Source organism: Homarus americanus, unplaced genomic scaffold (genome assembly GCF_018991925.1).
Source record: "Homarus americanus isolate GMGI-L3 unplaced genomic scaffold, GMGI_Hamer_2.0 scaffold46583, whole genome shotgun sequence".
In the NCBI taxonomy this organism is placed as follows: Eukaryota; Metazoa; Arthropoda; class Malacostraca; order Decapoda; family Nephropidae; genus Homarus; species Homarus americanus.
The window spans coordinates 3,026,874-3,038,704 of NW_024731675.1; the positions used below are offsets into that span (position 1 = coordinate 3,026,874).

General features: G+C 39.9%; 1 protein-coding gene across 1 annotated transcript; it reads right to left on the reverse strand.

Moving 5' to 3' along the window:
• Nucleotides 1–659: 659 nt before the first annotated feature.
• LOC121867793 (queuine tRNA-ribosyltransferase accessory subunit 2-like) lies at nucleotides 660–10,149 on the reverse strand. Its single transcript, XM_042367907.1, has 10 exons — nucleotides 10,045–10,149; nucleotides 9,469–9,638; nucleotides 7,824–7,946; nucleotides 7,108–7,226; nucleotides 6,580–6,736; nucleotides 5,706–5,909; nucleotides 4,451–4,611; nucleotides 3,719–3,994; nucleotides 3,247–3,372; nucleotides 660–1,259 (listed from the first exon to the last, which is right to left on the reverse strand). Exons 2-10 carry the CDS (start codon nucleotides 9,610–9,612, stop codon nucleotides 1,139–1,141), a joined length of 1,431 nt encoding a protein of 476 aa, XP_042223841.1. The 5' UTR covers nucleotides 9,613–9,638; nucleotides 10,045–10,149; the 3' UTR covers nucleotides 660–1,138.
• Nucleotides 10,150–11,831: the final 1,682 nt, after the last annotated feature.

An 11,831-nucleotide genomic window follows, 5' to 3' on the forward strand; every position in this document is an offset into this window, starting at 1 on the left:
AGCCGCTCTCCGCGTAAAGGGGTACACGCACCGCAGAATGTGAGCATTCCGGTTTCGGCAGGGTACCGCGTAAACGTGGAAACGCGGAATGTGGGACCGCGTAAAGCGAGGGTTGACTGTATATAATTTCTCTAGTGTTTTGATGTCATAAATAATAAAAAATATCAAGGTAATGTTTTGTTTAGTTTCCTCTTTACTGACTCAATATTACGTAAGACCCAGGAGGAGTTTGGTCAGTTGCCTCACAGTTAGAGAAGGAATCAGTCATTGGATGGTGAGACGTGAGGAGGATTACATTTATCTCGAGGCTTCACGTGTCGAGGAATGAATTAAGTCCCTTTTTATGGTTAAGAAAGAAACAATTGAACACTGAGAAACACATTGACCACTGAGAAACACATTGACCACTGAGAAACACATTGACCACTGAGAAACACATTAACCACTGAGAAACATCACCAGAGTACAGTACATCTTATGGTTAAGAAGTAAATACAGTAATTGATCACTGAGAAAAACATCACCAGAATTCATTCTATGGTTAAGAAAGGAACAATTGATCACTGAGAAACATCACCAAAGAGGATTTCTCACCCAGGAAAAAGTAGCTTAATATCTAAACATTATCACAGGTCATCCCTCTAATAAATCACAAGACCTTACTAAAAACATCTTTATTTTCTAAGAAAACTACATAAAAAAAACAAAAATGTTTAAATACAATCTCAATCTATTCATTAAAATCATTCACATCGGTTTAAAAAACATTCTTGGTCCTGAAGCTGAATGTTGAAAGATTACATTCTATCTTTTACTGGCAGTGATTTAAAGAAGTCTATAAAACAGCTTAACAGCGGCCGCCACAAAATGACCGCAACCCCAGACCTGACAGATGAAACACACACCTGACAGCAATGAACTCGACTTGTTAAGGTTCAAGATCAAAAGGAAAATGATTAATTAAAACAGACGTGACAGATGAAACACACACACACCTGACCACCTCACCGATCACATAAACAAATTTCTGAGAGGAGGGAAGGAGGGAAAGGAGAGGTGGGAGACAAAACTCGAAAATATTTGATATTATTTGATTTCGATTCATTTCCAGCGATCGTAAATGGATGAGACCCGTACTTTACGCCTCTTTAGATTCCAGAACTGACGACTCTATCAGTGATCTCAGGTCTTCCAAGCGATCTGTTTTAATGGCTTCCCGTATGCTGGTGAAGAAGTCCATCCAGTGGTGGAGATTGTGCCTGTGGGAGTCATCATTGTGTTAGGTTTGGTTTGGTTAGGTTAGGTCAGGTTAGGTCAGGTCAGGTCAGGTTAGGTTAGATGAAAACTTGGATGACCTGAAGATTTGGTACTCCGGCTTATTTCACCTGATGATTAACCACCCTAATGCTATTAGGGGGAGGGGATAGGATTAGGTTAGGTTTGGTAAAATTAGATCAGATTAGCATTATTGTAGTTAATATTCATGTGAAATAACCTAGGGTGTCTAATCTTCAGGTGCTCAGTAGTGACGATTATAAATACAGTGATCCCTCGGTTAACGAACGCCTCGGTTAACGAATTACCTTCCATAAGATTCTTCACTTCGGTTAACGAAAAAATTTCGGTTAACGAATTCCTTACGAATTTTTCCCAACATGTTTTCGCCTGCTCACCAGCTGTAGTATTAGTCCGCCAATACAGTAATTGGTTTTAGGGCTTAAATTTGTTACCATTTGAGTAAATATCAAGAAGGTTGTACTTGTCAATAATTTTCCAAGTCTTATATTAAAATTTTTAGTCATTTTAGCAATTTTTTAACATAACTGAAGTACAGGAAACTAGTTTTTAGCGCGCCAAACAGCCACTCAACACACCCGATATGGCATCAGTGTGTGTCCCTGCTCAGTGGAGGAAGCTTCTTGCTTGAGACTCTATTGAACATAAACTATTTTTACGTTTTTACAGTACAATTATTGGTCATTCTGAAGTTTATTTTACATAATGACAATATATAATGCAGTGCAGTGTTGAGTTAAAGAAAATAATCTTGAATTAAACCAAGTGAACTAAAATTTGGTGGGTGAAATGGCGCCATGGGGTGACTTCTCTTCCACCCCAATGCCTTCTCTTCTCCCTTCTCCTCCACCCCCATTCTAATTCCCATCATCATCATCATCATCAACCAGGAGCCTTCTACATGCACACCTCAAAGTAAGTGTACTTTACTGCATTTATTTTTAGTTTGTATGTAATTTTCGGTGAGCTGGAACCAATTACCCAAAATCCCATTAAAGCAATGGTTTCAGTTAACGAATTTTTAGGTTAACGAATGACCTTCTGGAACGAATTGTGTTCGTTAACCGAGGGACTACTGTACAGACAAAAAATCCAAAAACAATATACGTAATAGTCTATAGATTTTAAAAGGTGATTCTGGCCATAAAATTAATAAACGAAACGACACTAAGTCCCTCCATTTACGAGTGACAGTGAGACAAGGAGCCAACAGAAACCATTGCCCTATACAGTACAATACACCTAGATTGACCTCTGACCTCTACCTTTTTTGACCTCTTGACCCCTAAAATCAATATATATATTTCAGATCATTCCCCCAAACAATTGATTAGTGAAGTCTGGTGAACACAGCTTGATTATTGCGATGTTATTACGCAGACCGAAATATTATGATAGAATAGTCAAAATTATATCACACAGATGCCAAAATAATATCACACATAATCATACATACAGACAGTGGCATAGCATTATATAGTCTACACACTGGGAAAATATAAAAAATAAACAATGACAAATAAATACATAAGCAAACAATAACAGGTGTCTCGGAGAGGTTAGGTTTGTTTTCAGAATGTAAATCAGATCTCCATGCAAGCTGTAGTATTGGGGTGGGGTGGGGTGGGGTGGGGTGGGGTGGGGTGGGGTGGGGGGGTGGGGTGGGGTGAGGTGGGGTGGGGTTGGGGTGGGGTTTGGGGTGGGGTGGGGTGGGGTGGGGTGGGGTTGGGGTGGGGTTGGGTGGGGGGGGTGGGTTAGGTTTGTTTGGGTTAAGATAGTTGAGGATATACTGTATTAGGTTAGGTTAGCATAGGATAGGTTAGGTTGGATTAGATTAGGTTTGCATAGCAGTTAAACCTCCACGAGACCCAAACAAACCCCAAAACAGCGTACAAACCCCCCAACCCCCCCCAGGAAAAAAAATCCACCTGGATGGACAAACTCACGTACATCATCAGTAAGACAGGTGCTAGGAGCTCGTTAACATTGGCCAGGTGGTGAACGTAAGCTCGGGTGAAGTTCTTACAGGTGTAACACTCACACCCGGCCAGCAGCGGCTCCAACTGTGACACGTTACTGAGGAGAGAAGAATGAGAGATGATAGTGAGGGAGAATGAGGGAGATAATGAGGGAGAATAAAGAAGATAATGAGGGAGAATAAGGGAGATAATAGAGAGATAATGGGGGAGAATGAGAGATAATGGAGACATAATGAGGGAGATAATGTGGCAATGAGGGAGAATAATTAAATGGTAAAATAAAGTGACACGTGACATAATAATTAAAGAACGACAAAATAATCACTAATATAAAACAAAAATCAGGAGTCGTGCTGCTCATTATAAACTTCATCGGACCGCTCCATTAATACTCTAACATACTCTAACATACTCTAACATACCTCTAACATACCCTAACATACCTTTTATCCTTTAAGTTAATCTCATAGGGACTTGTGGCTTCCTTCTCCCTGATTGGCTGATTCTCCTTGTCCTCTTTCTTGGCATTTTCCTCCTCTTCCATCTTTGTCTTGGGTTTGTCTTCGCACATCTTTGTCTTGGGTTTCTCTTCGCACATCATCTTCGTATCTGGATTGTCTTCGCACATCTTTGTCCCTGAATTGTCTTCGCACACCTTAAGCCTTTTGTTTCGGTGTTCTAATTTGTCATTTTTCGAGCATTCCCCGTCAGTTAGCGTCCTGCAATGTCCAATAAATTATGTTACAGGGAGTCGAGAGGTAAAGTTGCGGACAAAACTCACCGGACACTTGGCAGTATCCGAGACAAAACTCCCCGGACACTTGAGAAGTATTAAGTGAAGAGGATTGGAATTTCAACATATTTCTCACCTAAAGATTGGAGAATTTACCTGTCCCCCCCTCCCACCCTCAATCATAACAGGAAAAAACTGACAAAAATGTGAAGAAAAAACGAAAAATAAACAAAATAAATCAAATTAACTCTGGGAAATATTCTTAATAAGGTAACACAATTATTTATGTGGATTCAAGTACAATAAATAAGATGGAGAGAACTTTTTTTTTTTTTTAATTTTCAAACTAATACTGCACCTGTACTGGATGACCTTAGGGGGCGTTAATCTCAGGGCGATTCAGATAAATAACATAAACACGTCGAATGGCCGCAAGACGTACTTATTTAATCTACAGGGGAAGGTGAGCGCTCCTCTTCTCTCCGTCACAAGGAATGGGAATGCAGAGTCAAAGATGTCAACACCGTGCTCCGCCAATTTCAGGACGGTAAGAGGGTTCCACATCCCAGCAGCTTGTCGTGGAAGATCTGCTGGTAACGGATCCTGCTCAAAGTAAAAAAAAAAACAAGTGACAATCATTAATAAATTCTTAACAACTTTTATTAATCCTTTGAGTCCTCGAGGGTTTAACCATCATCCTCAAAGGGTTAAATCGTCGTCCTCAAGGGGTTAAATCATCATCATCATCAAAGGGTTAAATCATCCTCCTCAAAAGGGTTAAAACATTCTCAAAGGGTTAAACCATCCTCAAAGGGTTAAAAATATATCAAATTATCAATAAAAGTAATGATTAATACTCATGAGGCACTCTGGGACGATAAATAAAAAACAAGAGACAAACAGAGAAGCAAAAACTATTCAAAAGTCTTACTAAAATAACATCGGACTATTACCAACACAGTTTATGGTCATTACAACACAGGGTCTACAGTAAAGGAGGCACTAAAGTCTACTGAGTTATAAGACCCAAAGTTAATACAGTAAGTTTAGGGAGTTCCTGCCTTAACTGATGAGAATAAGACCTTCCTTCCTTCCTTCTGTATGTAACTGGTATGAGAAGTATGATATTGTATGGCGGTGAAGTATGAGCAGTTAAAGAGGATGAAATATAAGACCTGAGAGAACTAGAATGATAATGGTGGATGAGTAGACACTGAAAGATAGGAAACACTAAGATGGTAACTGGATAGAGGGAGTATTAATAAAGTTGTCCATATAGTGAGATGGTTTAGACATGTGGAGAGAATAGAGGTGACTGGTTGGGTCAAGAGATGCATGTGTCTATATGTGGAGGGAGGAGAGTCAAGGGTAGGTGAAGAATGACATGGGGAGAGGTGTGAGAAATGATACCAGAGTTAAGATCCCAATGAGTGAGACTGCAAGAGGCTGTGTTATAACTGGCTGTATGATGATGATGATGATGATGATGATGCTGTAGAGAACCCATACAAGCATATAGAATAGCTGTAAAATGGTGATAATAATGATGAAAATTGTGATGATGGTGATGAAGATTGTGAAGATGATGATAACGACAATGATAAAAGACATAAGAACATCATCTAATCTACGTTGATCCTCTTACTTATGATACCGAATTCCACACTTGATAAACCCAACCCTCTTCTGATACTCACTATAGACGCCTTAATGAGATTGTGCATAGACTCTGGTTCCAGCTTCTCTGTTGGCGGGCCGTTGGTGTGGAGGCCGAGGAGAGCATAGCCCGAGATGATGGACGTGTCTTCTAGCTTCTCAGCGAGAGATTTAGACCAGCGAGAGCGGTCTCCTTCGCTATGACCTCCTAAAAGGGGAGCAAACAGCGCTGACCCTTGTAGACCCTGTGGTTAAACATAGATAATTACAAGACATGATGATTAGTCACCCCAGGTTATATTACTATATGATTAATCACCTGTACACTAACCTAACTTAACCTAACATAAAACTAAGTTAATCTAACCTAACCTAAATTAACACCTCTATAACCTAATTTAACACGAACTTAATTTGACCAAACACTAACCTAACCAGACTAACACTAACCATACTAACACTAAACTAACAAAACCTAACCTAACCTAACTCTAACCAAACTAACAAACATTAACAAAACCTAACACTATTAATGTAGCTACAGCGGCCCTTGATTATTCGCGGACGACACCCTGGATGTACCCAAGAATGTCTGTGGGTAGTTTTAAAGTTGGCGGCCGGGACAGGGAGCCATTCGTTCCAGAGACAGTAATTTGTTTTACCTGTACTGTATATGTGTGTGTGTGATGATGATGATGATGAATGATGACAATGATAAAAAAGATAATGAATGACAATACTGATAATAATGAACTCTGATAAATGACAAAGACAATAATAACTAAAATGATGATGAATGACAATGACAACGACAATGAAGAAGGAAACAAAACAATGAATGACAATTATAATGACAACAACGAAGATAAAACCAAAATACAACACAAGAAACGTACCCACGGCGGCCCTCATTACCTTCGCGACCTTATGGTGATCAATACATTGCTTAAGGTATGCCATCGACATTGCAGTGGACTTGGAGACTCTCTTCTTGGATGACGCGCTGTCTGTATCCGCATCGTTGAGAGCCTCGTACCAGTCTGGCTGCATAGTTTCCACCAGCTCCATGTATCTTGTGAAGCATACAGCGATGAATGTTTGTAAATATTATCATTAACGTCAAAAACATCGACTTTAACATCGTAAATAGCTCCTTCTACCAATAAAACATTGTTAAATAAAATACTAACATTTTTCTATACCATATACACAAATCATAACATACAGAATACATTTTGTAATAGGCAATTTATAATTTCCACCCCACATACCCACAATTCCCACCCCACATACCCATAATTCCCACACCACGTACCCATAATTCCCACACCACGTACCCATAATTCCCACACCACGTACCCATAATTCCCACACCACATACCCATAATTCCCACACACACACACACACACACACACACCCTTTGGTCGGAGAAAAAGACTCACTTGTCAATTGAAACGCTCTGTCGGCCTCGGTACGTCCACATCGACACTCCAGACTTATCATTGTAACCGCTCGGGGTGACTTTCGACGAATCCTGGGCCGTCACGCACACACAATGGCCCTGGATGTGGAAAACGTCATATTAAAAACCACTCCAACGTAAATTAAACAAAACGTGACACTAGATCGACCAACGGCCCAAATGGCTAACGAGCTGTATTTAATTGAGGTATTCCCTATGTTGGTAATAAGGGTCAAGCTTCTACCTTAATATACAGAGAAAATAATTAGAAATGCTGAGAATATAAAGGAAATTTCTGACTACTGAATAAGCAAATATACCTATACACAAATATTTTTTCAAGATGTACACATACATACATACATACAATACATCTCTACACACACACACATATATAGTGTGCTCAATTTTACAGACACACACACCTACACACCTCTTCCAGATACACACATACATACACCTCTATACAAACACATATTCAATTACACACACACACACACACACACTCAAAACAATACATACACACAGTACAAACTCAAACATACATGTACAAACATACCAACACCACAAACACAAGTGTCGCCAGGACCTAAAATACGTACCTGTAATGCGGAGAAGTGAGCCACGCCTCTCCTATAACTCTACGTACCTGTAATGCGGAGAAGTGAGCCACGCCTCTCCTATAACTCTACGTACCTGTAATGCGGAGAAGTGAGCCACGCCTCTCCTATAACTCTGCAGGACCTTAACGTGTTCGGAGAAATGTTGAGCTGGAACACACACAGGAGAATCTTTCCCCACTACAAGATGGAGGACATCCTGTAGAGTTGAAAATGATTATTGATACGATTTATTTAGCCTGAAAAATATGAATACATCCCACTTAGGCGATCATCTGTTTTATGTGATTTAACGTAATGTAACCTAACCCAACCTAACCTAGCCTTAATGTAACCTAACCCAACCTAACCTAGCCTTAATGTAACCTAACCTAACCTAGCCTTAATGTAACCTAACCCAACCTAACCTAGCCTTAATGTAACCTAACCCAACCCCTAACCTGGCCTTGACAGCAGCACAACCTGCTCAGCCTAACCTAGCCTTAATGTAACCTAACCTAACTCAACCTAACCTAGCCTTAATGTAACCTAACCTAACTCAACCTAACCTAGCCTTAATGTAATCTAACTAACCTATCCTTAATGTAACCTAACCTATCCTTAATATAACCTAACCCAACCTAACCTAGCCTCAATGTAATCTAACTAACCTATCCTTAATGTAACCTGACCTAACCTATCCTTAATGTAACCTAACCCAACCTAGCCTTAATGTAATCTAACCTAACCCAACCTAACCTAGCCTTAATGTAATCTAACCTAACCTAGCCTTAATGTAATCTAACCTAACCTATCCTTAATGTAACCTGACCTAACCTTAATGTAATCTAACCTAACCTATCCTTAATGTAACCTAACCTGACCTGACCTAACCTATCCTTAATGTAACCTAACCTATCCTAACCTAACCCAATCATTTAACGAAGATGGTAATAATCGATTAAAACAGACGATCGTACGCCGAAAAATATAGATACCAGAATAACACTCACAACAATATTGATATGGCCGAGCTGATTGAGAGCTGAGGGCATTATTTAGTGACACCTGATAGTTATAATACATGATAGATTCAGTTTATTGAATTATTATATATGAGGCGTCTAGCGTAGGAGGGACAAACTCACCAGGCCCCCAAAAATCTGTTTTCTGTGGTTTTGGAATTTTCCAGGAAGTGGCGAGTTCGTCTCTACTCTCCGCTGTTTCCGTATGGCGCCGGAATTTTACAGTTCTAAAATTTTTTTTGTGCTTTTACTCAAACTATGATTTGGCGAGTTCATCCCTCCTACGCTAGACGTCTCATATATGGTGTAAGTAAAGATTAGGTTAAGTTGGGTTGGAATGGGTGGGGTTGGGTTGGGTGGGGTGGGGTTGGGTTGGGTTGGGTGGGGTGGGGTGGGGTGGGGTGGGGTTACAAGAGAACTTAAACTATTCTTCATTTAAACTTATCAGCAAATTACCTGACTAATCTCCACCCCAGCTTACTTCACCTAAAGCTTAATCACCCTAACTTCATCCCCTCAAAAATAACGTTAGGGTGGTTAATCTTTAGGTGAAACAAGCTGAAGAAGTTAATCTTTAAGTGAAATAAGCTGGAGAAGTTAATCTTTAAGTGAAATAAGCTGGAGAAGTTAATCTTTAAGTGAAATAAGCTGGAGAAGTTAATCTTTAAGTGAAACAAGCTTGGGTGGAGATTGTTCAGGCAATCCACATCAACTAGCCTGGGTAAGATGTGGAGCGCTCCCCCCCACAGTTGAGATGAGAGAGAGCGGAGTATCGTGGACTACATCCGGCTGACTACGTAGGCCCGTCAACTTCCCTATCCGGCCGCCCTGTTTACTGACGTGCTCGACTATGAACTTCATGGTTAGATGACGACATTGACTCTGACCTGAAAAGCAGATTTAATGTAGTTGGTTTAAATTGTTCTACACAGACACATGAAAGGAGATATTTATTTTCTATCTGGTAAAATTATCATTATGGTTATCTACCTATTTAGAAAACGTTCAAAAACACATTAAAAAATTCAGAATAATCATTATTTCAACCTAATTCAACCTAATTCAACCTAACCTAACCTAACCTAATTTAGCCTAGCCTAACCAAACCAAACCTAACCTAACCTAACCTAACCTAACCAAACCAAACCTAACATAACCTAACCAAACCTAACATAACCTAACCTAACACTAGGGGGGGGGTAGTTACCAGACCACTACACCGTGTCATAAGAGGTTTACTATCAACTGAACCAAGGTTTATCTCACTCACTCACAGTAATAATGGCTACATACCCTACTGTTATCGTTAATAAGGGTCACTCCAGCGGTCAATGGCCCTTTAAATAACTACACAAGAGACATGACCTCAGCGGCTGGACCAGACCTTCATCACATGGAGCAGCTACTAGATTTAGAGATATATTATTCTACAAAATTTAATTATACTATACTAAAATATTATAATATCTACTTATCATGAATATATGTTTACTTTTAATGATATTTTATTTAATAGAAACGCTCTATAATCGAGTTAATATGTTTTGAAGAATTATTATCTTATAAGGTATCTTTATATCGAGTAACAGCTGGTTCATGTAAACAACGATTCGTAAATAAAAATTCTAAATATAAATAAATTAAACTATAAAACTTACAATGATTTAAAGTACACAAAATATATATATATATCATAATATATTTATAACAAATTTATATTCTATCCTAGTGTTATAAAATAAAAGTAGTAATATATTTGAATCGCTACTTCATGTCAGGAATGCAAGTTAATCATCTTTCACTGTACTCTAACGATATATATAAAGAATTGACCTCCTAGTATTCAGATTGTCTCCATTACTCTTATCATTTTAGATATATAAGACAATCAAGAACAAGAGAGGGGTCATACACAGGTCAGAGGTCACTCCATGGCCCTCTACCCTCAACATGGCCAGGTGACCGACCTCTAATTATCATCTGGTTTTATGATTTTCAATTCCCTATATCTCAGTTATGGGTAAAATACGTCAAAATTGTCTTATTTTTGTCTGAACTTATCAATAACAACAAATACAACATCGAATTATGTACTCAGGTAAGCTAGGGTGTCTAATCTCCAGAACGACACCACCAGTCAAGTCATTAAAGGCGACAATGTGTTAATTTTATTCAGCCAAATACATATTTTTTTCATAGTGCTAAATATTTTATAGGTACTGTTCTAATAGGCCCCAGTTCTAATAGGCCCCAGTTCTAATAGGCCCCAGTTCTATGGGGCCTAGTTCTAATAGGCCCTAGTTCTAATGGGCCCTAGTTCTAATGGGACCTAGTTCTATGGGGTCTAGTTCTAATAGGCCCCAGTTCTATGGGGCGTGGTTCTAATAGGCCCTAGTTCTAATGGGCCCCCAGTTCTAATGGGACCTAGTTCTGATGGGGCCTAGTTCTAATAGGCCCCAGTTCTATGGGGCGTGGTTCTAATAGGCCCTAGTTCTAATGGGCCCTAGTTCTACTGTGGGGACCTAGTTCTATGGGGGGTTCAGCTCCCACAGGTCCAGTTCTACCGGGCCCCAGTTCTAATGGGGACCTAGTTCTAATAGGCCCCAGTTCTAATAGGCCCCAGTTCTATGGGGCCTAGTTCTAATAGGCCCTAGTTCTAATGGGCCCTAGTTCTAATGGGACCTAGTTCTATGGGGTCTAGTTCTAATAGGCCCCAGTTCTATGGGGCGTGGTTCTAATAGGCCCTAGTTCTAATGGGCCCCCAGTTCTAATGGGACCTAGTTCTGATGGGGCCTAGTTCTAATAGGCCCTAGTACTAGTAAGTCTTAATCTAACCTAAACTATAGAATTTGGGTCAATGTATTATATGTGTAGGTCAAGATTGGTGTTTAGTAGCTCAGGGGTCTAGTAGATCTGGGGCCTAGTAGTTCTGGGGCCTAGTAGCTCTGGGGCCTAGTAGCTCAGGGGTCTAGTAGTTCCGGGGCCTAGTAGTTCTGAGGCCTCGTACCTCGGGGGTGCAGTGGTTCAGGTCTAGTAGATCTGAGGCCTAGTAGCTCCTGGGGCCTAGTAGCTCCCAGGGT

Excerpts from the sequence above, each read along its gene's own strand:
- LOC121867793 (XM_042367907.1), bottom strand. The coding sequence starts at position 9,612 with ATGAAGTTCATAGTCGAGCACGTCAGTAAACAGGGCGGCCGGATAGGG. Across the intron at positions 6,737-7,107 it reads CAGAGCGTTTCAATTGACAA|ATACATGGAGCTGGTGGAAA; the intron begins GTGAGTCTTTTT and ends ATGCTTCACAAG. Across the intron at positions 3,995-4,450 it reads TTCCCCTGTAGATTAAATAA|GACGCTAACTGACGGGGAAT; the intron begins GTACGTCTTGCG and ends TGGACATTGCAG.